This window comes from Lagopus muta, chromosome 9, assembly GCF_023343835.1.
Source record: "Lagopus muta isolate bLagMut1 chromosome 9, bLagMut1 primary, whole genome shotgun sequence".
Lineage (NCBI taxonomy): Eukaryota > Metazoa > Chordata > Aves > Galliformes > Phasianidae > Lagopus > Lagopus muta.
Window position 1 is genome coordinate 14448696 of NC_064441.1, and position 26286 is coordinate 14474981.

At 39.0% G+C, this 26286-nt stretch overlaps 2 protein-coding genes across 9 annotated transcripts in view; one reads left to right on the plus strand and one right to left on the minus strand.

Annotated features, from left to right (window-relative positions):
• The first annotated feature begins 48 nt into the window (after positions 1-48).
• On the plus strand, positions 49-13360 carry LOC125697342 (thiamine transporter 2-like). The gene is made up of 6 exons (XM_048954403.1): positions 49-159; positions 2934-3101; positions 6170-6986; positions 8592-8784; positions 9255-9396; positions 10145-13360. The coding sequence occupies exons 2-6, from the start codon at positions 2952-2954 to the stop codon at positions 10265-10267; spliced, it is 1425 nt and encodes a 474-aa protein (XP_048810360.1). The 5' UTR covers positions 49-159; positions 2934-2951; the 3' UTR covers positions 10268-13360.
• A 119-nt stretch (positions 13361-13479) lies between these two features.
• AGFG1 (ArfGAP with FG repeats 1) overlaps positions 13480-26286 on the minus strand; it is a 36521-nt gene continuing 23714 nt past the window's right edge. The window contains exons 6-15 of one of the 8 annotated variants that reach the window (XM_048954395.1): positions 25128-25247; positions 24447-24518; positions 23306-23515; positions 21000-21183; positions 20252-20331; positions 19898-19990; positions 17619-17666; positions 16126-16281; positions 14643-14734; positions 13480-14278 (exon numbers count right to left, since the gene is read on the minus strand). In XM_048954395.1, coding sequence (XP_048810352.1) covers positions 14219-14278; positions 14643-14734; positions 16126-16281; positions 17619-17666; positions 19898-19990; positions 20252-20331; positions 21000-21183; positions 23306-23515; positions 24447-24518; positions 25128-25247 — 1115 coding nt within the window. In that variant the 3' untranslated portion in view covers positions 13480-14218. Of the gene's footprint in view, positions 14279-14642; positions 14735-16125; positions 16285-17618; positions 17667-19897; positions 19991-20251; positions 20332-20999; positions 21184-23305; positions 23516-24446; positions 24519-25127; positions 25248-26286 lie in introns of all 8 variants that reach the window. The other 7 variants (XM_048954394.1, XM_048954397.1, XM_048954396.1 and 4 more) reach the window with 7 other exon arrangements.

Sequence of the window (26286 nt, forward strand, 5' to 3'; positions counted from 1 at the left end):
CCCTCGTGAGAGAAGAGCTCCTGCTGCAGCATACAGGGAACCACTGTGCAAGAGGAACTTACAACGCAGCCCCGAAAAGCTACGCTGAATCATTGCAGTACTTCCTTGCAACATATGCCAGATAAGATCAACATAATGGCACTGTACCAAGAATAAAAGATAAGTTACTTTAGATTCTTATTTACTTTCCTATAAATAGCTTGATAGCAGTAGTTTAGACATAAAAAAAAGCACAGTAACCACCTTGGCGTTATGCTGTGCACAGTTGGAAAGATCGGAGTTCACTCTGCTTGCTTGTCTAATTCTTGCAACCAGTGTTGCCAAGCTGCTTCCATGCACACTTGCTCGTGAGTACACATGAGCCTATTCTCTACTTCTGCCCTTTGCGTGTACCTTATTCTGAGCTGAGGAGGAAGATATTGCATCATTATACTCTCTCCTACCCGAAGACAGGCATTCAGTGGTAGATGACTCCCTTATAATTCAAAAGCCCACCACAGAAGCAGGCCTTGTGCACACAAAAGCTCAAAGGCAGTTTGCACAACCTTCAAAACTCTGCAATGCCACAGTTACTGTATTATCCTTATCTGAAAGCAGCAACCTAAGCGGTGCACTGAATTCACAGCGATCCCAGCATGGAAGGGTAAAAAAAATTTGGATTCAAATCTCCACAGACCACTGAAGGTTGGCCGTGTCCCTTTGACTTCCACACTTAAGATATTTATAAACATTAATAAGATCCCCTCTGAGTCTTTTTTCTCAAGGCTGAACAGACCCAGGTCTCTCAGCCTGTCCTCATAGGGGAGGATGCAGTGTGGAGGCAGAAAAGAGAGGTTATAAGTGAGTTTGCACAGTAAATACTTAGTTTGATACAAAAATATATCCACATGTTAAAGTTATTTCTGTACTGCAGTTTGCTTCAAGCTTGCAGTACCTACATCTAACTAATAAAAATAGAAAACACTTAGCATTTGCAGAATATTTTTCCTGTGGAGAGACAAGATACCACATGTACAAACATTTTTGCTTTTCATAAACTGGTCCATCCCCTGCAACCAGCAAACTATCCTAAATATCCTACTATGGGAGTGAGAGGGGGCAGGAAAGAAGTTTGCTTCAAGTCTCACGAAAATCAGTGGGACTTCACCAAATGAAGGCAGCTTTTTTTCTAGTCCATTTGTTCAGTGCTGTGCATTGTGTAGATATCCCCAGTTGCAAAGAGGCTTTAAGTAGAACAGTTTAACCAATGCAGTATAGAAGGAGATGTACTTACTCTCTGCTAAACAGTACCTTGTTACTACAGAACTACGCATGTGGCAAAAAGGAACTCGGAATTTCCTCAAGCTGTCTTCAGTACAAAAAGTTAAATATCTCCCTACAGGTAGCATCTGGTAAAAGGAAAAAGCATTGGCAACATGCCAAACTCTGCTGTTATGTAAAAATGTATTAGCAGTAGTAAACTTCAGAAAAGGAGCTAGAAAAAAAACAACCGATAGAAGTAACATTAATTGTTTAATTAAAACAATTATTTAATTGTTTTAAATTAAAAGTTCCTCTGTTTTGAGTTGGTCACAGCTCGCCGTCTTCCATGCACTGCCACTAAGGAGTAAAGGAACCAAGCAGATAGTATATGTAGCTTTTAGTTATAGAGAGCACTGTCTTCCAAAAGCAGACAAGAATATACACTTACATTCCTTTTATACGCTTACATTCCTGTCCTCTAGAATTTCCAGAAGATAGATTCTGGGGTTGGGAGTTTGGAGGAGTATTTGGGAGGGGAAGGGGGATAGGGAAGCTCTTAGGAGCATTAGGAATGACAAGACAACAGAATCATAATCAGCAACAGAAAGGTAAAGCCTCATGTTATCCTGAGTTTTCAGCAGCAAGACAGTGTTGACCCAGCAATCAGCACTGGTTTCATCCAAGCGATTGAGATGCACGCGTCCTGCTGTGTGTTCATGTACAACACACACGCTTTGAAGAAGCCACAATTGAGGTTTGGCAGGCACCAGCAGGGCTTTTTAGATCTGCAGGAAAGTGAAACTTGGAACAAATCCACCTCCCCTTACAGCTGAGCTGAACATGAAGGGCTCATCTCTCCTCTAAGCATGCCAAAGGATTCTGCATAACCATCGCTGTCCCAAGTGACAGCCCCAGCTAAGAGCAGCACCAACTGCCCTTGAAGCACCACCGGTTTGGGGGACAAGTCTTCCATTAAGATACAGTCAAGATGGTGAGGCCCATTCTGGAAAACCAAACAGCACGAAAATTGCATCTTTTCATTCAAAGCCAGGAGGTATTAGGCAAGCACGGTGTGGGCTAGCAGAGAAATCCTGGCCAGCAGCCACCTCTCAGCCAGCCAGGTGATGGACCACCCCGCAGTGTTTTCTCCACACACTCACCTGTTATTGGAAACCAAGATCTGAATTTAGGGCTGTTTTTTGTAACCTTCCTCTGAGGTCGCAGCAATGCTGCCTTTATATACTATTCAGACTAAGTATTTCCAATGTTAAGACAGAGCTCATAGCGTGTTGTAAGCTGCCTGGGAGCTTTTATTGCCTACAAAACACTTTCACCTCAGTTGTTCTAATTGACTCTCAGACAGACAGCCTCCCTGAGCATGCTGAGAATCTAACATTTTGCTCAGCCTTTATTCAGAAATGAGACTGGAATGGAACTTGATTCTTCCACTGAAATGCATCTCCTCAATTCTAAGTACACCACTGAACAACACTTGACATGACAGAGGCTGAAGTCCCACCACAAGTGCACCTTGATCCAAGCTGTTAATTTACAACTGTGTTTGTGATTAGGAGGAAGTGTGGGGAAAGAAATGTTGGCAAGTCGGCTTGGTTAAAAAGTAAACTTTCAGATGAGGTTTTACCAATTGTGAGCAGTTTCTTGACAGATTTCTGGTGCGTTTGCTTTTTCACTGCGTTCTTACACAGATTATGGATTGCTGGAAAGGAGCCATATGCAGCAGTTGGATTTATCCCACGCTCATCATCTGTGTGAATGGGTTTTTCTCCACAATGAGACCTTCGGAGTCTTTTCTCACACCTTACTTAACTGGACCAGACAAAAACCTAACAGTTGAGCAGGTACGTAACTGTTCTCTAATGTAATAACTGAAGTGTCTAAAGCAGTAAGCCTTTGGTTATTGCTGTAAAGGAAGAAAAAGCGTTCAGCAAAACACATATTTTATATAAAAATTCACGTTTAAGATTGTGCTGGAGAAGGATAAGGGTTCTCCTCTTTTCAAGCCTCTTGGTATTTAAAACCACATTTGGATGTTATTTGAATAAATGGATTCTTTCAGCAAAATCAGGTCAACCAGATCCCCTCTCCCAAGAGAAACCCAGGAGGAGCAACACAGATTTATTTATTCTTATTGTGGCACTAGTTAGATTAACAGTGAAGTAGTTTTGGAGAGAAAACAGAAAGGCTTCCACTGATAAGATGTCAGATTATCACCTACAAGGTCGGCTCTGAAAGTAACGCCTCCTATTTTTTATTATTAGGTTGGCCCACCACATCAGAAGCAGATGGTGGGAGTACAGAGGTTGAAGCTTCCCACCAATGTCCCTTTACATTCTGTTGCTATGTGACAGGTGGCAGCAGAGGGGCAATTGAAAGAACAGTGTCTGACATAGAAACATATATGAAGCAAAGGGGTGTCAATGAATCTCTCCACGTGGAATGAATTACACCCACTGACATTCATGGACACTTGCTGAACATGTATGGAAACCCAGCAGGGCACGCAAGCACAGTGAGGCAGTGCATTTCAAGCAGTGCCAACTGCAGCAGTAGGTCATTCCACTGGTGCAGATTTTTACAAGCGCAGCATGCAGGCTGAGTGTTCTTTGCTGACAAAAAAAAAAGTACAGCAAATGGTGGTGACTATGTGGAAAAATAGCATTTTGTAGCTGAGAACTTGCCCTATCAAATGGTGTTATTGTGCTGCCTGTATCTGTTGTAGTTTCCATGGTAATAAATACAAAGCAACACCTTCAGAGTGATCTACACGCATTACAAGACTGCATATTTGTCTATGCAAGACAGATTCGCATCTTAAGGTATTTTTAATTATTTTTTTTCTATTTACTTTTTTTTTGTTCTTTAAAGCATGCTTCTAGAGCACACTTCGTAACAGAAGAGGACACAGTTAACAAGTGAGTCATGAATTTAATGATATAATTAGAAAACACAAGCTTCATACACCCACATACTGCAAGTATGAAGAACAGTCATTCCTGACTTGCCCTTGCAAATGCTAAGGCATAGCACAAAGACCAGATTTCCTCTGAAAAATGTATTTATGGGATTCTTCTTTTGTGGAGGGAAGAGTAACTTATTTGTTTGTTCTTTTGGGGAGGTATTATTATTATTTCTTCCTTCTAAACCATAAAGGGAAATTATCTGTGTATTTCATGTAAGAGAGATCCTGATAGGATGCCTTATTTCTGATCTCATCAACAATCTACTCAGAACTGACAGTACAGACTTAGCTCTTTCAGTTATTCCATGGATGTCCAACCTTTTGGCTTGCCCGGGCTGCACTGAATGAAGAGAAATTGTCTTAGGCTTCACATACATTAGTAGCTCCAAAAGCAATGCCCCTTATTTATTTCCATGGAAACTACAACAGATACAGACAGCACAATAGCGCTGTTTGATAGAGCAAATTCTCATTTACAAAACACTGTTATTCAATACAGTCACCACCGTTCACTGTACTTTTTTTTGTCAGCAAGGAGCAAGAGCCTACATGCCATGCTTTTAAAAAATCTGCACTAGTGGAGATGACCCACTGCTGTTGTCACCACTGCTGTAATGCACTGCCAGGCCTCCATACACATTCAGCAAGCGTCCACGAATGTCACTGGGTACCGTGGGTTCTACATGCAGGCATTCAGTGGCAACTCTTTGCTCTGTGTCACACACTTCCACATCAGATGCCATTCTTTCAGACTGCCTCTCTGCCACCATTGTTGGGAAGGTTCAACCTCTGCTGCCATACCTCCAACATCCACCTCTGACATCATAGGCCAACGTCATAACATAGCAGGCATTGCTTACATGACAGTCCTCATGCAATATATAATGTTATTAATGTATGTAAAGTAACAAAATTAAGATAAATTTTCTACTATTTTTTTAAATTACAATAAAAAAAAAAAGACCAACAAAAACATAAAATGACTGGAATTTTTTACCTTCTCTTTGTGAAACTAAAGCATCAGTTTGGTTCAGTGGCACTGGCTGCATCTCTTAGTAAATTCTCCAAGTCTTCAGCAGAGATTTTTTTTTGGATGAAATTTGACTGTTCCTGTGCTTCATCCTTGAAAACAGTTATTCACAAATGTATGAACTACCAATAAGAGATGACACAAATAAGACATGACTCTGGAATGAGGGGTATTTCTCTCTGGTAAGACGGCTTATAAAGGCCTGGTAAAAAGACATGACCAAATCTTTGATTGTATCTCTATAGATTCCATTTGAGAATTCACAAACAACATTTACATTGACTGAAAAAGGAGTTGCAAATAGAAAGAAATTGATGTGTTGTTTTTTTTTTTTTCCTACAATCTTGAAACTTCCTGTGAAATTCCTTCACTAAAATGTAAAGTATGGCTGCATATTTTTTGCTGTTCACAGAACGGTGTTTATCCTATGTATCAAAATGCATGAACTTACTTGCCATAATTTGAGCTGGCACTGCAGTGCCCCATGTCCTGGTTTCAGCCCAGACAGGGTTCACAGCACACTGCTATTGGGGTGCTGCTGAGGGCCCAGGCTGCTCAGCAGGGCACAGCCACCACTGCGATGACAATTTATTTTCAGGCCATCAATGCATAGAACACCAACCAAAACTTACTCAAACAGCTTCATCAAAAACTTATTTACTTTTTAAACAAAAAGTAACACATGAAGACAACCCAGTAACAGCTACATGTATACTACATACAACTCCAGTTCCTAGTTCAAAAGGAATGGCTTTTTTTGTCTGTTTGTTTGTTAAATTCAGAGATGAGGAGAGGCAATCAGAGGTATATGATTCAAGCAAAACATAAAACTGAATGGGTATTAATTTTCAGCTACTTCAGGGAATTGAATTTGATGCAAGATAGATTTTGCTCTGACACAAGTATGGTTCTTCTAGGTTACCAACCAGGTTTTCCCAGTTTGGACATACTCCTACCTCGCGCTCCTTGTCCCCGTCTTCCTGATTACTGACTACGTGCGCTACAAGCCCATCCTCCTCCTCCAGGGCATCAGCTTCATTGTCACGTGGCTCCTGCTCCTCTTTGCACAGGGGCTGGTGGCCATGCAGGTGATGGAATTCTCCTACGGGATGGTGACAGCCACCGAGGTTGCCTACTACGCCTACATCTACAGCGTCGTCAGCGCTGATCGCTATCAGAGAGTGACGAGCTATTGCAGGAGTATCACTCTCGTTGCAGCCACCCTTGCTGCTGTGCTGGGACAGCTCCTGGTTTCCTTAGCAGACGTATCCTACTTTCACCTCAATGCCATTACTCTGGCTTCCGTGTCCCTGGCCTTTGTGTGCTCCTTTCTCCTCCCAATGCCTCAAAAGAGCATGTTCTTCCATAGGAAAGGCCCCTCAGAAACCCTCCCACAACCAGACAAAGTTGTGGCTGGGCTCAGTTCCAACACGTCATTGAGCTGCCAAGCGGACAAGGACTGCGCAGCTGCTGACACGGGAGCGACTCCAGCGCAGCAGGCGCAGCAGCCCGAGCCCCAGCACCACGTGCTGAGAGTACTGGTGCAGCTGGGCAAGGACCTGAAGGATTGCTACAGCTCTAGGAAGCTGCTTTACTGGTCCCTGTGGTGGGCTTTGGCTACGGCAGGCTTTAACCAAGTTGTGAACTACATCCAAGTGCTGTGGGACTTCCGAGCCCCATCTCACAGCTCTGCAGTGTACAATGGAGCTGTTGAAGCAGTGGCAACATTTTTAGGTAAGTAAAAACACTAGCAACTACTTCTAATCTGTCCAGTCCTGATGGCATCCTTCAGTAATGTCTTTGGCGCCTATTTCCTGTGAGGATCAAGGTGAAAGAACATAGTGTAAAAATTAAAGTATATTAACAGAAACTGCTCTAGGAAGTCTGTTTCAACAGCAGACTAAACATTTCAAGATGAGTGATCCTAGACAAACATTTTGTGACTGCATCCATATTCTGATCAGTGAGTTCATCTCCAGCTGTGACACCCAGAGAGGGTGAGAGCTGTAATTGTTTAGCAGTAAGACACGGGATTTTTTTAATTCACATAAATAGCTGAAGAGGGAACTAAAAAGGGTTGAGCCAGACTCTTTCCCACTGAGCCCAAAGCCTAAATAAGAAGAATAAGTAAATATAATAAAGAATAAATAAGAATTCTAGAATTGACTGAACACTGAAGCAATTTGCCCAAAGCACTAGAGGAGTCTCCACCCATGTTCAAAACCTTGATGCATCCTGAGCAGCTTGCTCAAATTGACCCTGCTCTGTGTAGGACAAGGCAACGTCCAGAGTTCTTCAGCCTCAGCTATTGTGATTCTCCTGCTACTACTTGACTCATCCAGACCACATCCCTCTTTACCTGTGCGCCTTGTGTTCTGTGGCTGCTTCAAAGTGCAACTTCATTTAAATTGCTGAGCAGTACAATTGGAGCCTCATTTCCAAGCTCACATCTACACCATTACATCTCCATACCAGTCTTATCTCAGGTTTCTTCTACATGGAGCTGTCAGTATATTCATACTGAATTTTGCTGAAGCTACTCCAAACCTTCAAGACTACTGGTTTGAGCAGCATTCCCAAAGGATGCTTTTGCATCCTGTAGGACTTGATAGTAAATCAAAGTACAGAAATCATTTAACACTAACAGGAACCTTTGGTTATTGTAGTTATGAACCAAAAGGAGGAGACCTACTATGACTTTTTAATTATGCTAAGGAATGCATACTGTCAGCAAATGAAGTCAATGAGTGTGCTGTCCTGCTTGAAGACATCTGGGCAGCCAGTAGTACCCTGTGGACTGTTAAGTCTCACAGCTGTATAACATGCCTAGATCAGACTTGGAGCTTAAGTTGCTTCCTACTGCACTCAAAATAAGGGGTTTTGATATACAGGATTATCAATAAAAGTTGACAACTAATGAGATTTTTTCATTAGAAAATGAAGCTATGCCTCAAAGTATGAAGGAATGCAACAGATTTCCCAATTCACATAAAGATCTTCATGAAATGAAATCCACTATACAGATTTTAACAGAAAGTGCCTGATGAGGCTGTCCTTACTCTCAGTTGTCAAAAATGGAACAATACACCACACACTGCTGCCTCCAGCCCTCAGCACCAGGCACTTCCTCAGAGTACTTCAGTCTAAGACAGCTCTACAAGCTAGGAAAAAAACCCAACAACTCAGAAGACTTAGACAACACTTGTAGAAAACAGATACTCCATTATCAAAGCCCATTGTGGCCCTAAGAAAAGTCTCAAGAGATCTGAGCGTGGTCCATTTGCACAGTTATGCCATAACTCTAGAAAGACAGTAATATTTATTATTTTTTATGTTTAGGTTCAGCAACATCCATGGCAGTTGGATACGTCAAAGTGAACTGGGATCTTTCTGGAGAACTGGCTTTGGGAATTTTCTCTGCAATGGATGCTGGTTCTCTGTTTCTCATGTTCTTTATTGACAACATCTGGGCATGTTATGCTGGTTACCTTGCATTTAAGGCATGCTACATGCTCCTTATAACAATAGCAACGTAAGTATAATGCACAACTGTTCAGTCAAGTTGATTTAAATCAGTAAAAATGTCATATTTTCACATTAATAAAGTAAATAAGTTTCCACTGAAATAGGATTTTTGAATAGGTAACGATAGGAGAACATTGTTTCCAGCTCACATGAAATCATGCTTAGAAGTACGACTCAATCATTACAACAGCTTATTCCAAATAAGTTCCTTCTGCTGCATTTAGCTGTCCAATGATTTATATGCAAGTTGTCTTTAAACAAGCAAGTCCTCACTTAGCAAAAATATTCACTCAAAATAGGTAATTAGGATGCACAATAGTATGACAAATAGAGGGAGAAAGAAAAACTTCTGCCAAAATGAATGTTAAAAACTTGATGACTCCATTGTACATGTGAAACAAGTCCTAAATTTCCTCCCATAATTTGCAAGCATATAAGGCTCACCATAGCTCAATTAAACTGTACACTCATTTTCAGGTTCCAGATTGCTGTTAATCTTAGCATGGAGCGTTATGCTTTGATGTTTGGCTTCAACAACTTCATTGCACTGGTGATCCAGACAATTTTAACCATTGTTGTAGTGGATCCAAACGGTCTGGGACTGGGTATCAGCACGCAGGTAAGCCAAATCACTCACACTTCTCTCATTTTCCTGCACTCCTCAAAAAGAGGGTTCTAATAGAAGTTTGGACTCTTGGAAGTATTAGGTGATGGGTTAGCTTAGAGCAGTTACTCACTTCAGAGACAGTGAACTGGTAGTAGATGCTACTGCCTCCCTGTCCTCCACTCCCTTTAGTGTTGCATTTCTATCATAACTTTAAGAACATCTTCCTAGAGCAGAAAAAATAGAATACCACCTATTACTCAGTTTCCAGGCTTACTATTGACAAGTTCATTATGAAAACACCCTAAGCAGAAGCAGGAACTAACCTGAAAAATACTTTATGGAGCTTTATTACTAGGATAATTTTTAGTTGGATGCACTTTCATATTACTTCAGTTCTGAAAATTCAGATTCTTTCTGCTCTACAAACTCAGAGTTTATACACACATGCACGAGGTCCAAGTCCCTAGCGTTCATCTTTTCAGAAAAGAACCAGAAAGTGCAGGGCAGTGGCCCTTCTCCATTATTGAGGGGGGGGATGAGAAGTAACTAACATAGGATTCTCCTCCTCTTCCCTTTGTAACAGCAGACTCTACTGAATGAGGTCAAGCAGGTGGACTATCATCATTTCAAGACGAGATCATTCAATAGCATGGGTGGCAGGAAGGGGAAGAAGGCAGCACAGGGTCTCCCCTTCAGTTATTATACAACAACAACAACAAAACAGTTCTTGATTTTCTTCATTTTTCTCCCCATTTCCCAGTTTCTCATTTACAGCAGCTACTTTGCGTTCATAGCTGGAATTTTCCTGATCAGAAGCATATACACCATTATCTCCATGAAATGCACAAATACCAGCATGGCTGGTGAGCCCACTGGTCATTAAGGAATACTGCAGGAAGATGAAAAGAATGGCTGCAAGCAACACTTCAGAAGACTGCATCATCTAAACAATTAACTAGGGGAAACTTAAAGCTCAACTAAACCTCTGCCTGTCACACAACCAACCAGACTTATGAGCCTCCAACACAAAGAGCTTCTTAAACAGGAAGATGCATTTTCCTGGTTTCCTTCACCAGTAAGTTCTAATACCAAACAGTCCTCAATCCTCCGTTTCAACTCAAATTCAATGATGCAGCCCTGATGTAAAAACTTATATTTTTGTTTGATGGATTGCCTCCCCCTGCTCTGCCCTCGTGAGGCCCACCTGGTGTACTGCAGAGGCCCAGGGCCCCAGCACAAGATGTGGAGCTGCTAGAACAGGCCCAGAGGACGACCATGGAGATGACCAGAGGGCTGGAGCACCTGTCCTACAAATAAAGCTTGGGCTTGGAGAAGAGAAGGCTCCAGGGAGATCTCATTGTACTTTTTCAGTAGTTAAATGGAACTTCAAAGCTGGAAGGGGACTGACTTTTTACATGGTCTGATAGCGATAGGACAATGGGAACAGCTTTCAACTATTGAGAGAGCAGAGATTTAGATTACACGTTAGGAATAAGTTATTTACTCAGAAGACAGCAAGGCACTGTCAGAGAAGAGATGGATGCCCCAGTCCTGGAAGTGCTCAAGGCCGGGCTGGATGGGGCTCTGGGCAGCCAGCACACAGTACAGGGTTGGACCTCCACGATCTTTAAGGCTCCTTCCAACCTCAGCCATCCTGTGATTTTATGAACACAATAGGAGAAAATTGCATACAGATGCCTGAATCTCTCAGTGGCAGAGCTTATAGAACATCACCAGAGAACTTTCACTTTTACTGAATATTTTAATTAAATGCAGTTTACTCTCATTTACAAGGCATTCAAACATTCCTGGGGAGCCTAAAGAAGCAATTGTCTTACAGCAGCACACAGATCTGTAAGACAGGTTGCCACAAACTTTCTGGACACTTGCACTTTTTCAACTGGAAGTTCTGACATGAATTTTTAAAGCAAGTTAATACAAATAATAATTAACCTTCCCTCACTCCACTTCAGCCCACAAAGATGCTACGACTGCATGTTCAACAGTGGATTCATACATTCTCACAAATGACCAAACACATTCACTTCAGGTTCCAGACAGTGAATCCCTTCTATATCTGAAGTTGTGTGACATCAAGAAAAATGCCATTTTGTTCAGGAAATGTTCCAGATGCAGTGACAGCAGGACTGTGAATCTGTTGAAGATTTCTTGTACTCATACCCTGGCTTTCCCTTTTAAAGGTCTGTCTTGATAAAGAGATCTTAGCTTAAACAGTCAGCATACACCTTCATTATGTACAGCTAATGGAGGTTTTCAGACATACTTATCTCTGGAAGCAAAAAATCTCCTAAGCTAACTTTGTATTTTTAAGCAAGCCATTGGCAGATACTTCAATTCCTATACAAGGCAGTCTTACTTAAATAAAAACACTTAAAGGTTTAGATACAAAGACAGCTTATCAGTGACTTCTTTCAACTACATTCAGTAAAGGGGCACTTTGGAGTCATTTCTATCAGATAGCAGCAGTTTTCATTATGTTCCACTGCCACAAACTACCACAAAGTACAGATTAGTTAAGAGCAAGAAGTAATTGATATTTCCCCCTATTCAGCTCACAAGGAAACCTTAACAATTCATTCCTCTAAAAACACTTTTTAAAAACAGCTCGAGCTTCCCTTTATGACCCAGGAAGTTCTCCTTTCAGAGACAAGCACTTGTTCAAAGCTTAGTTACATCCACTTAGATGAACCAATTTGGATGAAGGAAGTACAGGATTGTTTGATTGATTCAGTTCATTTCTCATCAGTAAGTAACTCTAAGCATTCCACAAATCCTTCTAAGTCCTTGCAGATGCCCACTCTTTACTGCATGTGTTATTATCCCAATACAGATGCCAACAATAGAGAAGTCTAGTTACTATGCTAAACAGCAGTGAAGCATTGCTAGCACCATGAAAACCCTCAACTGTTGGGAACTTGTTTAATGAATTCACCCAAAGAGAATTAATCCATGCACCATACTCCATCCATCAGCCCTTGTCAGAAGAAAAAGGAAGACTCCAAGTCTTTTAATATCAAACACAACAGGCCAGAAGAGACCTTTAAGCAAAGAATACTACCTATAAACTTCTTATATCCATTGTCCTTTGGGATCTCTAAAACTTAAAAGAAATAAAATAACATGGAAATTACCATTCCCCACACATAGGCAACACTAGTCAGAAGCACTGGCATATGAAGAGCATTTCCACAGGCAGTGATCATGCCTGCCAGTTCCCCAAGGGACAAGCACATCTCCACTCAAGCGGATGACTACAAAAAGTTTCTTACCTTGAGGAATTCTCCCATTTATTTCAATCAACTCACACACTACTTTTCTCAAAAAATCTCTAATAATTTGATCTCATTTATTCCTGTTATTCTGAAAGTTAGAACTTTATTCTTAAGCTGGCCAGAAACCCTCCTTTAAGCTTGAGGTCTGGGTACTCACAGCAAGTGCACAGTAATTGTTTAATTTCAGTGTTACATTTGAACAGAAGCCCAGTTATCAGTGTTCAAATTCCACCACTGATTACTTTGATGCACTTGCATTCTTCTTGCAACTTCTCTACCATAGATTAGACAAACCAGACATTTCTTCCTCTACAAATGCTATACTAAGATGGCAGAAAACATTCCAGAAAACTAAGAAATCCAATCAGTTAACTCAGTGTTCCACAGGAAGTCCTACTAATACACACAAATTTTAATAAAAAGAGAACGACTCAATCTGTGGTACCAAGGTCATACGTACTGCTGCAGTCACAACTAAGTCATGTTCAAAGACTCCACTAGCTGTCAGCAGTTATGTCTTTCAGCAACTAACCATTTTTCAAGTCACTACTCATCTCAGTGCTCTCAGTGTCCTTCATTACATAGCTATTATCAGAGTTATATAAGAGTTCATGTAAACTCATTCCTGATAGATAAGCCACTTCACTTGAACAGCAGGCTTAATCATGAGGACATATTCAAGACTGTAGGATATGAAAATTGAACTTAAATTACTTCCGAGCATATCATTTCTGATAGATCATTTGTGTATGAGATTCACAATACGAACATTCTAACCCAAATAAGTGTCACTGCACAGAAATAAAGCTACACTTCTTTTTTCTAATATTTATTTTTTTTTCCACCTGCAAACTGTAGCAAAACATGATCAGCTTTATTATGCAGACAGGTATCCCTCTAACATTAGAGATTTAGGCATGTATAAATAGAAGAGCTCTTAGGAAAGGAAAACATTTTGAGAAATGAACAAACCTTCAATTTAATTTGATGACTTCCAATACCAATGGTTAAAATGATGTAGCTCATTCATTCCAAGAGATACAACAGCACCTTAAAGTGGCTGATCTATTTCCCAGTAACATTTTTCACATAACAATGTGTTAAAGTTACAAATACTGATATGCACAAATAGCTATTTTCTAAGAAAAATATGTACAGTACTGCAGCATAATGAATGTGGTATCTGCAATAACTTATTAGCCAATTTTAATATACATGATACCGCTACTTTTTTCCTGCCAGTTCACAGGTCCAAGGATGTTACCACAGCCCTCTGTTTTGCACATTATTACCTGGGGAGGTGGGAGGGAGGGGGTTGATTTTCTTTGTTTGTGTGTGTGTGAGGGGAGGGGAATGACTCCTTGTTGGGTTTCTTGTGTTCTTTCCCCCCCCAAAGGTACACAATGCAGGCTTTCATTTTAACTTCTTAAAGACTTCTTTTGTGTTTAAAGCTAATATCAGTGAAACAAGACAACAGTGCAAGAGGCGCAGAGATGTTATGTGACCACATAAGAGTTCTTTTGGGTAAAGTGTCTATAAGGCTATAAGAAAGGATTGGTTGATGAGTTTCCTGCTGGAAATTGTCCTGTTGGGGCACCAGCCTGAGGGAAACAGAAAGAATAAAATAAGACATTTTTCTAAATCACAAATCATAAATACAAAGGTGTAAGAAACAGAGAACAAATTATCAAGAAATATTTCTGGTTTGTGTTGCAGGGTTTTGGTTTATTGTTTTCTTTTCTGTGTTTGTTTTATCTAAATATACATTATTGTAGGACTATAGTGTATAGATACTCCTATTTTGATTTGAGCAGCCTTACAAATGCCATAGCATTGTTATATAGAATTGCATTTAAGAGATTCATGTTGCCTTCCCTTATTTGAAGCAAAAAAATCATGCATCTATAATTATTACATATTGTGCCTTTTCAGACATGCACAAGTTATTAATATGCAACAACTTACCATAAAAGGGTTACTAGATACTCCAACAGCTGCAACTTGTCCAAAAGGAGTTACTACAGGCTTTGCCTGTCCAAATGCAGCAAAACCTGCACCTTTAAAAGATAACAAAGTATTACTATCAGTTATCAATCCTCAATTAAGTTTCAGTTTGAAAGCTTACAGCAAAAAAACAAAGGGAAAGCTTGGACTGCACCAGTCAGCAGGATTTTATCTTACCTAAGTAGTGTAGTTTTAAGAAATTTTAAATAGTAAGTTTTCACTTAGTAGCTCAATCTATTTAGTCTCCTCACATACACACTTTCATTTCAATTCTTAAAAAACCATCTATTAGCAAGATCAGTTCCCAATTTAAACATGCAACAGTCTCTCTTTTCCTAATCTCTTCTCTAGCCAAGTAACATGAATGTAGAAATTCAAAGACTAGAATTTTCAAATTCAATAAGAGCTTTGGGCATTGCAGCTGAAAAGCAACAAACTTAGTATGAAAACTTGAACAAGTTTGGCTCACAGCTTGCTTCTGTTTACCACTTCAGAACACAGCTATTAAGATCTCAGCACCCTTAGCTGAGGGCTACTTCTACACACTTCAGCTGTATTATCACGTGAGCATCCTTAATCTGCCTCAGTGTGCTGTCACACAGATAACACAAATTAGATGAAGTGATCCATATTCACTGCCCTCCTACAAAGCTTAGTGTAGTAATAGCAATGTAAATCATACACTTGTCTGCAGCGGTTTTCACTCAGGTAGACAAGAAGCCTAAATTACATCTGCTTATGTTTTCTCCATAAGTTCGCTTCAGTGAATTACTGCTTTTCTATTAACATTGCCATTAACAGTGCACTCTGAGATGATATTTATGAAGTATTCATACTATCAGTATTAGTTACTGCACCTTTAGATGCTAATGCTCAGGAGCACTGTGCAGAGAGCACCAGAGAGCTGGTTTTTAAAAGCTTAAACACAATACACATCAGCATCAAAAAGCTAAGTTTTTTAACAAGAGAAAACTTGCAAAAGCATAAAAATTATAGCTGAGTTTTTTGCTCAGTTTCAACTGTACAGAACTAATGAATTCCTGATTTTTACATACAAGCTTTGTCCAATGTTGCTTTATCATTTAGATTTTGGGCAAAAGCACTCTGATTTTGTCTTGCCTGTGCTCTTCAAGTTACAGAAAATATTACAACCTGTTGCAGGCACACTTAAATAAAGATCAAACAATCCTTGCATTTAGAACTGTTACATCTCTGAATATTTTAGTTTTATATCAATTATGGTAAAGTTTCAGTTACAAACTGCACACAGTCAAGCCTGAATGCTAACTACAGAGCCACAGTGCTGTGTGAGGGAACCCCTCGCTAATTTAACTACAACATTTATGTAGAAATAAATATGCACTCATTATCATTGACTTAGATTAAGGGTAACTTCTTTAAAACAGAAACATGGAAGAAAGTGATCGAGAGTGTATAGACCTACCATTTGGCTGCTGAGCAAAAGCAGTCTGTTGGGGGAAAGCTGCTTGGGTTGGGAATGTAGGCTGCTGGAAGTTGCCACTAAAACTAGTAGGAAGACTGTAGGAGGCAGGAGTTCCAAATCCTGCAGGCATGCTCATGGATGCAGTACCAAATGTTGCTGCTGGCAGGCAAAAAATAACATGGAGTTATTTGTAAGAAATCACTTTTCCCATAAGACGTTACTGTAATGCCATGTTAAGAGCCTCCAAATGACTCCATGGTCATAAAAAAGTTCTGTTTAAACCCCGCATCCACTGATTTGTTACCTTGGATCACCACAAATTTACTTTTGCACTTCAAAATTAAATGAAATCATTTAACATTTGCTAGATCCAGTACAGATAGGCTTTCTGAAAAACACATTGTTTTCCATACTTTCTACACTAAACACTTAGCCCTGAGGTTTTACTGGAAAAAGTCAGCACGCATTAGAAGCAAGCACTTCCAGGCAGCACAAGCCCTTCTTTTTTCTCTACCAAGGAAAGCACAGCAATATCTTCCTACTTCAAGCCGCATTACAGTAAGTAAAAAAAAGAAACAAAAACAAATACTCAAGGGATACATGCATCCCAAATCTCCATCCCATCTTTAGTGTCACTTTAAGGGAAATTCTCACCATGCACATTACTTTGCACACAAAGTTCCTAGTGCAAACACTCTCACTGTTGAAGTAAGACTTGAAACAAACAAACAAAAAAAACCAAATCTTTTCATCTGATTCTCTGCTGAAACATCTCAAGTAAAGAACATAACAGCACATATACAATTCTACATGCCTTCAACAAAAACAGGAGCACATCAAGTGCAAAAATATAGTAACAAAACCATTATTCAGTCTTTTGGGAGAAAACCTTTTGGTACAAATAGAGTCGAGTATTTTCTTCTAATTCAACAATAGACAAGACTACTTTTTCAAACTGATAAATATTAAATTTGGGGGCTTGTATAAGATCTATGTAAAAAAAAAAAATCAGGATATTTGATCAATTTAGCATAATTACTGGTTCAAAAATTCACCCCAAAAGTATTCAAGGGCAAGACATTACATACACAAACTACAGGAAAAGTGCACACAGAACTAATGTACTGACATTGTCAAAAAGTAAAAGTCAAAGAAACTATTCATCAGGAAAAGCTGATAGAACAGCAAACAAAATCACAACGAATTGAGCAGCAACTTGTACCAAACTTGTTAAAACAAGCGACAGGAGTCACTCAAATGGTCACTGTAGTGTGACTGTGGAGGATATCAATAATGGTTTTGTTTTAGTTGCTTTATAGATTTCTGTGCTCTTCTCTCCTTTTGTTGAGTTGCCAAATACCCACACCCACTCCATTATAAAACATGTAAGGCTTCTGAAATTCTACGCGCAGAGAACCAGATAGCTGCCAATAAGGTTTTACAAGCAAGAACAACTAGCCACAAGAAACTTTATACCAAATGTGGCCACCTACCAAAATGAGCGTGAGGAAATATGTGAGAGTGCATTGCTCCCGAGAGGCCTTATGGAAGCCACAAAGAGACCAGACAATGTCAAATCATTTATACACTACTGAACAGTAATTCTTAGATGACTACTAATATATATATATACATACATACACACAGCAAACAATTCAACCGTAGCATGACCTGTGTTAGATTAAGTCATGAGAAATAAATGCTACAGATCAGATAGCCCTTGTAATAAATAGTTCATGCAGAAAACATTCAACTTAAAAGGACAAGCCACAAGTTTACATCTTATATTGAAAGGGTACGATACTATCATTACTTATAGTCACCAGTTCTTATTTAGTACATTCTACATCACTACAGCTGAAAAGGTGCTGGAACCTCTGCAAGTCAAGGAAGGCTGTTTAGAAGGCAGAATGATAGAGCTGCCATATTTAAAAGATGATGTAAAGCAGATTAATCTAGTTGTCTTTCATAATTTGCCATTGGGTGGAAAGTCCAAGTTATCTCCTTCCTACTGAGAGAGTGCTGCATCTAAAGGCTGCAAAGCTCTTAAATAAGATCCAAGAGAGCAAAGATTTCGTTCATTAAATAGCTGAGCAAGTTAAACTAAATTGTATCTCAAAAGTGACTTAAAAACATTTTAGCAGAGGACATGAACACAATCAATTCAGCTTTAAGTCAGCCTGAGCAATGTAATTCAGCCTACCTAGAACTTTGATAAAGCACAATTCAATGTTAAAATATATACACATCAGCAGACTTAAGTCTATGCAAGTCCAATTAGTGCAGAAAAGCACTGAAGTTCAACAGTGCCTTCAGAGTGGAAAATTAGCACAGTATGACATCCACTTAAATCCATGACTGATGCTCTGTACATTAATGGAAGATTTTTGTTACTGATTTTTTTTGTTATTTTAAAAATGAGTAAGTTTTTTATCTATGGAATTACGATCCTACAGAGTCCACCAGAAGATTAATGTAAATTTTGAGTACTGTACATTTATTGTCACAAAAGGGGAAAAAAAGGCTATCAATTCACCTACTTCCATCTGTGTTCATTTCAATCAATTTCTGATTCTCCCACATTTAAATGGTTTTCTCTGCTTCTCAAAATTAAGTTTTATTCTAATACAGTTGAATATCAGCATACAGGCTCTGCATGCCTTATGTAAATTTCAGCTAAAGCAGAGTGAGACTTTCCATTTTGTTACAAAGCTGAAGAGTTTAAGACTTTTGTGAAATATATTCCAGAATATCAGTGCCTTGTTTTTAAATCCACCCCAAAAACAATGAGTAATAGCAGCAAAATATTAAATTCAGAAAGATACTGGATCAGAACATAGTTAATGGGGAAAAAAAAAATGAAGTTATTTCAAAGCTTCAGTTTCTCTGCTGTAGTGTATTTGTCAAAATCTAGGCACATTCTTAGATATGCCACCTCTTTTACCTCCACTTTATCCATTTAATGTCCTGTAGATGTAACAGGTGTAGATTAGTGAGTATAGAATAAATGAACATGTGAAAAACTAACAGCCAAAAGCTTCATAGAATGGTTTGGGCTGGAGGGGACCTTTAAGATCATCTTGTTCCAAACCCCCTGGTATAGGCAGCGACCCAGGCTGCTCAAAGCCCTATCCAACCTGGCATTGAATGCCCCCAGGGAGGGGGCATCCACCATCTCCCTGTGCAACTCACATCAGTGTCTCTCACCACCCTCACATTAAAGAATTTCTTCCTAATACCATAGATTTCTTCCTTCACCTGGTTTTAACTCTGGAGACCTTGGATTTGAGACCTTCCAGGGCTTGGAAATAAAAGCAGAGAGTGTGTAGAAAAATCAAGCGTACCAGCTTGGCAGCAGGGTTTTCAAGATCCCAGATTTTAGGGCAAGCTGTTGCGAAGCAACTTCAAAGCTAAGATGCTAGTCATGGATAGTACTCAACTGGTAATACACAAACTACAATATGGTACAAGTAGTATTAAATATCTTATGAAGATCACTTTGACATTTTGTGGTCAGAGTCCAAAGTTCCAGAACTGGGCCAGAAATTAGAAGCTAATACCCTCAGCTCTTCCCCTCCCCCACCCTTCCTCCCAAAAAAAACCTATCTAACAAAACAGCAAAACAAAAGAAAGCATCTCGACATCAAACACATTAGACTTGAAAACAAGTAGTATAGAAAAATCTTTAAGACAAATTCACAGTTACAAAAAAAGAATCAAAAGAGGTATTGCAAAAATTTCAAATCCTAAGTTCTGTGATTTTTTTCCTAACCTGTTGCTCCTCGGCTATTGGTCTGGAATGGATTTGTTGAAGGTGCCACTGGGGCAACAGGGGCAGCTACGAATGGATTTGTGGAAGGTGTTGCTGAAAGATTGAAAAACAGTATTTAATAAAGTCTTTTAAGAAATAGTCTGACTCACTAATGTGAGTCTTATAATATTTTTAATCAATAAAATCGCATGAAATCAGTAATTGATAATAAAACACTTAATTTGAAATGCATCACATGCAAAGACCACAGTACTTCTTTGTTGTCCTTTAATAACTTCAAAATCAAAAGTGTCACAGTATGGAATTAATAACTGAAAGTGAGGTACTAGTCTACCATGCAGAGTTATTACATACCTCCAAATGGAGCAGGCACACTTGAAGATGCAGGCTGTGTCTGTGAAGTAGCAGCCACGGGTACTGTTCCAAAAGCATTGCTGAAAATAATTCATACATTCAGAGAAGTCAGAACTGCTTGTTTAACCATTAAATGCAACTTTACATGCCGACAACGAATGTAAAAAAAAATAAAGGAATGCTTACACACAGTTTGCTAACTGCAATACAGAATTGCAATACAAATGCCAGGAATTGAGGCCCTGAGTCAGAGACTATAACTAGTGCATGAGTCAGAGACTGTAACTACTGCTGAGCAATAAAAAAAAGTCTTCTCCACCAACAGCAAGAGAATGAATATTGAATAGAGGCCATCAGGATAAGGTTACAAAACAAAAGCTTTAAGGGGTGCTTCTAACATCAAGAATAACTGTAAAAGGCATTTGGTATTTATTACTTCAGCGATCCAAAAAGAAGTGATTAGTTCTATTTGTATGAAAAATAAGAGCAATTTTTGCCACGGATGACGCTATGGTTTTTGGTATGCAAATACTCTGTACATAAATGTGTTACCACCTCAGAGGTGTAATACTCTACCGTACAGTACTGTTATTATCTAAAATAAAGGAAGAATTTTCAACATTGACACTAAACACAAACATTTCTTCACCTATAAAAATAAAACCAGTTGTTTAAGAAACAATTCTGAGCTGCTTTTCTGCATTTTGCTGAAGCCAATAAAAAGTCAATTACATCAAATAAGAAGTACCTGCTGACGTTACTGGTGGCAGTATACGCATTACTGGAGGTTGCGGTGGAGCTGAACACACTGTCTAATTCTGCTAAAGCTGCATACTTGTCTGAAGACGCACTTGACTGATTTGGGGCTGACAAAACAGGACCTGCTGATGCAGACACTACTGTACTAAAGCCACTTCCTTGCTCACTACCACCTAGAAAGAGAAAAAACAGATTTAAAATGAAGATGATGATTTTACTTTCCACCCTACTAATGTTAAGCACGGATGTATAAACTTCAAACTTAAATTATATATGAACTAGAGCATAGTGTTATGCTTCTACAGATATTCTGCAGCTCTGCAGTCTTCAGTTTCCCTAAAAAATAAGGACTCAATACTACTGTCTTCTTCAACTAGATAAACTCAGCAAAAAAAACCACCTTCAAGTAGCATTTCAGAACAAAACTCCACATCATAGATAAATGCTTTCATATACTATTTGCAAAAAAGAATTACAGAATAACTACAAAGGCTGCTCCAAAACTAATGTCTCCTGCTTTATTATGTTTCCCCACAAAGTCAGAGGCAGATGTTGGTGGTATGACAGTAGAGTTTGAACCTTCCCACCAATATGCCATTGCATTTTGTTGCTGTGCAACAGATAGCAGCAGAGGGGCAGTGTGACAAAATAGCATCCGACACGGACATGCATATGAAGCAAAGGTGTGTCATTGAATTCCTCCATGAGGAAAAATGGCACCTGCTGACATTCATGGACACATACTGAACAGTTATGGAGACAAAACAGTGGATGAGAGCACAGTAACAGTAGGTGGTGCACTTAACAGTGGGTCACCTCTGCTGGCACAGATTTTTGCCCCTCCCCGCATGCCAACAAGCACAGCATACAGGCTCCTGTTCATCACCGACTAAAACGCATAGATCATGGTGGTGACTAAGTTGAAAAAAAGCATTTGGTAGCTGAGAATTTGCTCTAGTCAAAGTGTTATTGAGCTGCTTGTACCCATTTTTGTTTCCACAGAAACAAACAGGAGGTGTTACTTTAGGAGGGACCTAAAGTTTTTCTCTTTAAAATTAAGTAAGCTTAAGTTTTCACTTCCTAGATACGCATTTACAAGCAGTGATAAAGCTGCAGTTTCTCAGCTAATTTCTACAGAAACAATGGACTCAAATGACTATTCTACGGCATCACATAAGTATTCCACAAGATGCCACCAGGCTTGAAGAACGACAATAAAGGAAAACAAATGGCACAAAACCAGAAATAACAATAAAGTATCATCTTTCTGCAGATCAAGAGAATCAATGAACTCTTAAGAGAAGATTTCAGAAGATAAGTAGGATGTGACACCTTAGCATCTCTTACTGAAGGGCCGAGCTTAAATTTACTTATCTTCATGTCCAGTGGAGTTCTACTATTAAAAGAGAACATTTCTTTGCAACCTTTATACTTTTATTCTTTACATTCTTTATCTGTGGTCATTCAAAAAGGTTGCTAAGCCAAGGAGACAGGACAACTTGACTGAATGTAGTCTTACTGTAGACTAGTACTGAATACATAATGAAGCTGAGTTTTGCATCCTTGCTTAAAAATGATTTAAACTCTAGCTTTGCCAGAGCTGTGTTAACTGACAATGAACTTCAATTAAAACCAAGCAGAAACTTTGATGTGTCTATACATTGATGGAAAAATATCCACAGATACTGTGGATGTGTGCAACTTCAGTGCTTCAGCAGTATCAGAACAAAACTGAGCTTGAATTTCACTAGCATTTGGAAATCTGCTTTCAAGACAGCATTTCTTTAGTGCACAAGGAAACCCCACAAGTTATTTTTAAGAATGAGTTCATAAAAAATTAGAGCAAAATCTTTTGGAGTCAAAGAGACAGGAAAGCTACCCTGGCACTCCTGTGCAAAAACTTCATTTCTCCATTTGAGTCTCTTCACCACAGATTTTAGCACATAACATTTTTATATGTTTATATGAAGGGTTTTTTTTCAGTATAATGTGCCTTGAATACAAATACATATATATACACACACACGTGTGCGCATGTATGTATGTATCATTGCATGATCCATCATTTAAATATTTAAACTAGAGTTATTCATCTTGATAACAAGTAGGTTCTCAAGCAGCAGCCTTTAGAAGATACCCTGGAGCAATGCCTTAAAGTCTTGTTCTTATACCATACATATTAAGGATGCACTGAAGAAAAACTGATAGCTTAAAGTTATTAATTTGACAGACACACCATCCTTAAGGGAAGTATAAAGTTTTAGTATAAGCATGTCAAAGAATAAAACTTATTACCTTGCCCTGCGCTGAAGATATTATCTAGATTAGCCAAAGCTGCATATTTGTCTGCTGACTGGAGACCTGGTTTATTCACTGCAGCTTTACTGGCTCCAGTTACTGTTGCATTGCTCTGAGAAGCATTGAAGGCTCCAAAATCAGCACTGGAGGATTTAGGGAAGTTATCAAAGTGAGCAAAGTTAGCATTCACTGATCCAGCACTTCCACCTGTAACAAAATAAGTTAAACATGATCGATGCTTTCTTCAGCTTTGAAGTGTTTCTAAGTTCTCTGCGGTTATCTGATGCAACATGTTCCCACTACCCCATCCCACAGGTGAGACCCGTCACTCCTATCCTTTAAGTTTACACTAGGTAAAAAAAAAAAAACAAAAACAGAATAACAGAAGCACCACCTTCTATGTTTTTTTTAGTCTGTAGCTCAGGGACAGAAAATTTTAAGTCACAACTATGTGCTGCTCATTAGCTGTTAAAGTAATTTCAGCAATAATATCTCACTAATGAAATACATATTCGTATGAATCTTTAATATTCAAAACAGAGAAGCTTCATTTTCTGTCATGTGTGTCTAATGGATAACTATAACTGGAATTTACTTAATGGTATGATGTATTTGGTCATTTTAGATGTCAGCCACCATTCTAGGCAAAAACCCAGTAGCCTAGAAGCCAAGAGAAGAATGATTCAATGCCAATATTTAAAGAGAATTGTGCTTTTTTATTCTCATATTTTCAGACTACATTCAATCAAGAAAGAGTTTGGGGCAGAGAATATATAAACCGGTTTCCTTTAAATCTAGTTCCCACTGAGATACCAAGAGATACACAAATCAATTTGAAAAAAAATCTGGCTTAGGTCTACACAGTTGAATGCGTTTAAATATGAAACCATGAGCTTCTATCTCTTCACTGTCCAGACTATTTTATCAATACAGGCAGGTCATATACTTAAAAGAAATGTTCCATTAAGAGTATCACATTTTTTAACAATTGCTTGAGGATTTCACTCATACCACAACAACAAAGCTTTCTAATAGTTTAATCAGTTAGGTTAAAACATATGCAACAGTAGAAATGATGATACTAAACTACAATGGCATAAAATGAAGCAAGCCGAGTTCTCCACTGTGTGGAACTTACTGTGCACAGCCTGGAGAGGAAAAGCTGAAGTAAATTCACCAAAACTGCAGCTAGATGAAAGCGTTCTGAACGCTGGACAGCCAGAAATTGTGTGTGGGTTAAAGTTAACATAAGGAGGGAGAAAGAAAATTTGAAAAAAAGTTTAAAACGACACCACACTCAAAAGAAAAAAAAAGAAAAGAAAGTCAGTCAGCCAAAGATCTAGACAAACAGCAAGTGTAAGCTCAAGCAAAAGTTTCAAAGCATGATCAAACTAAAGAAAAGTAAAAAATAAATCTTAGCAACTGGCTCTACACCTGAAGCCAAACACACTAAAATGTGTGCAAGTTACACATTGATGTAGGCATACTTATTTCTGCAATGTGCTCTTCGGTCTGAAGCTCTTCATTTGCAAGATAAACAATCAGTTCATGATCAAAAATAGTACTCTTTACTCAGTTATTTCAGGTGTAGAGCTAACAAACATATAGTGCCATAAAGATCAGACTTCTTAGCAGTGTTGGAAAAAAAAGAAAATCAACAGCAAACAAAGAATTAATTTTGAGTTTCCCCAGAGCTTCAGATGCATTCTGACTGCATTCAAGGTGGCAGGTGCAAGAAAAACTCAGCATAAGTATCTTCAAACAAAAAGGTAAGGGATGATTTCAATTAAGTATTGATCAAAAGTGCTAGGAGTTCTACCTGTATTTTGGGGCTGAAAAGAAGACTGACTTGCTGTGGGGAAACCTCCAAAATTACTCGAGCCACTAGACTGTCCAAATGCATCAAAGTTTGCAAAACCTGCATTTGCAGAGTTCTGCGCTGTAAATTGCAAAGGAACAAAACATGTTAATGGATATGGGAAACAAACACAAAAAACAGATGTATTAACTGAATTCATGGTCATGACAGCCACCAAGAGTTGTGTCCCATCTCCTAACTGATTTCACACCAGAAAAGTTATACATTACAATCTACAAATAGAAAGTTTTGGAACAAGCTTTCATGAATTATTTTCATAGACCTATGCCTCCTCCTCACTGATGCTACTAAACTGCATGAGCTGATCAACTCAGAATGTTTGCAATTTTGATTGATCAGGGAGAAACAACGGAAAGTAAAGATGTTTACCTCTCAAACCCAAATGTTAGCTTTCAAAACAGAACGTGTGGACTAACTGAACACTTCTTTGCAAATAAAAAAGTATTCTTGAAACATACTGCCAATTTGAATTCCTACAATACAACGTGCTTCTTTCCTGAAACCCTATGTCCTGGCTTCAGCTGGGAATAGTTGTTTTTCTTCATAATGCTTGGTATGATGTAGTGTTTTGGCTTTAGGAAAAAAACAAAATTGATAACACTGATGTTTTAGTTGTTACTGAGCAGCGCTGCACAGAACCAAGGACATTTCAGTTTTCCACCTTCTTGTACTTCCTCGCCACTGGGGGCCTGGAGAGAGCTGAGAGGAGATAGAACCAGGACATCTGGCCTAAACTGACTAGAAGGATGTTCCATATCATCTGGCATCATGTGAAAAACATACAGAACTGGGGGCAGTTAGCCAGAGAGGCAGCCACTGCTAAGGGACTGGCTGGGCAACGGTTGGCAGGTAGTGAACAATGGTGTCTATGCATCAGTAAGATAGCATTCATGGACTGCAACAACAAAATAACATCCAAGGAAATTTCAAATAGAATCTGTCTGTCCCTTCCTTTTTGTGGAATACTGTAAAAGGAAATAAAAGGAAAAAATATCCGTTTAATTTCAAATAGCTGAGCAAACATCAGTATACTCAAAAGGAACTAGGAGCCTAATTCCTGAACTCCATGTAAAGTCTTACACATACAAAACAGAAGTCT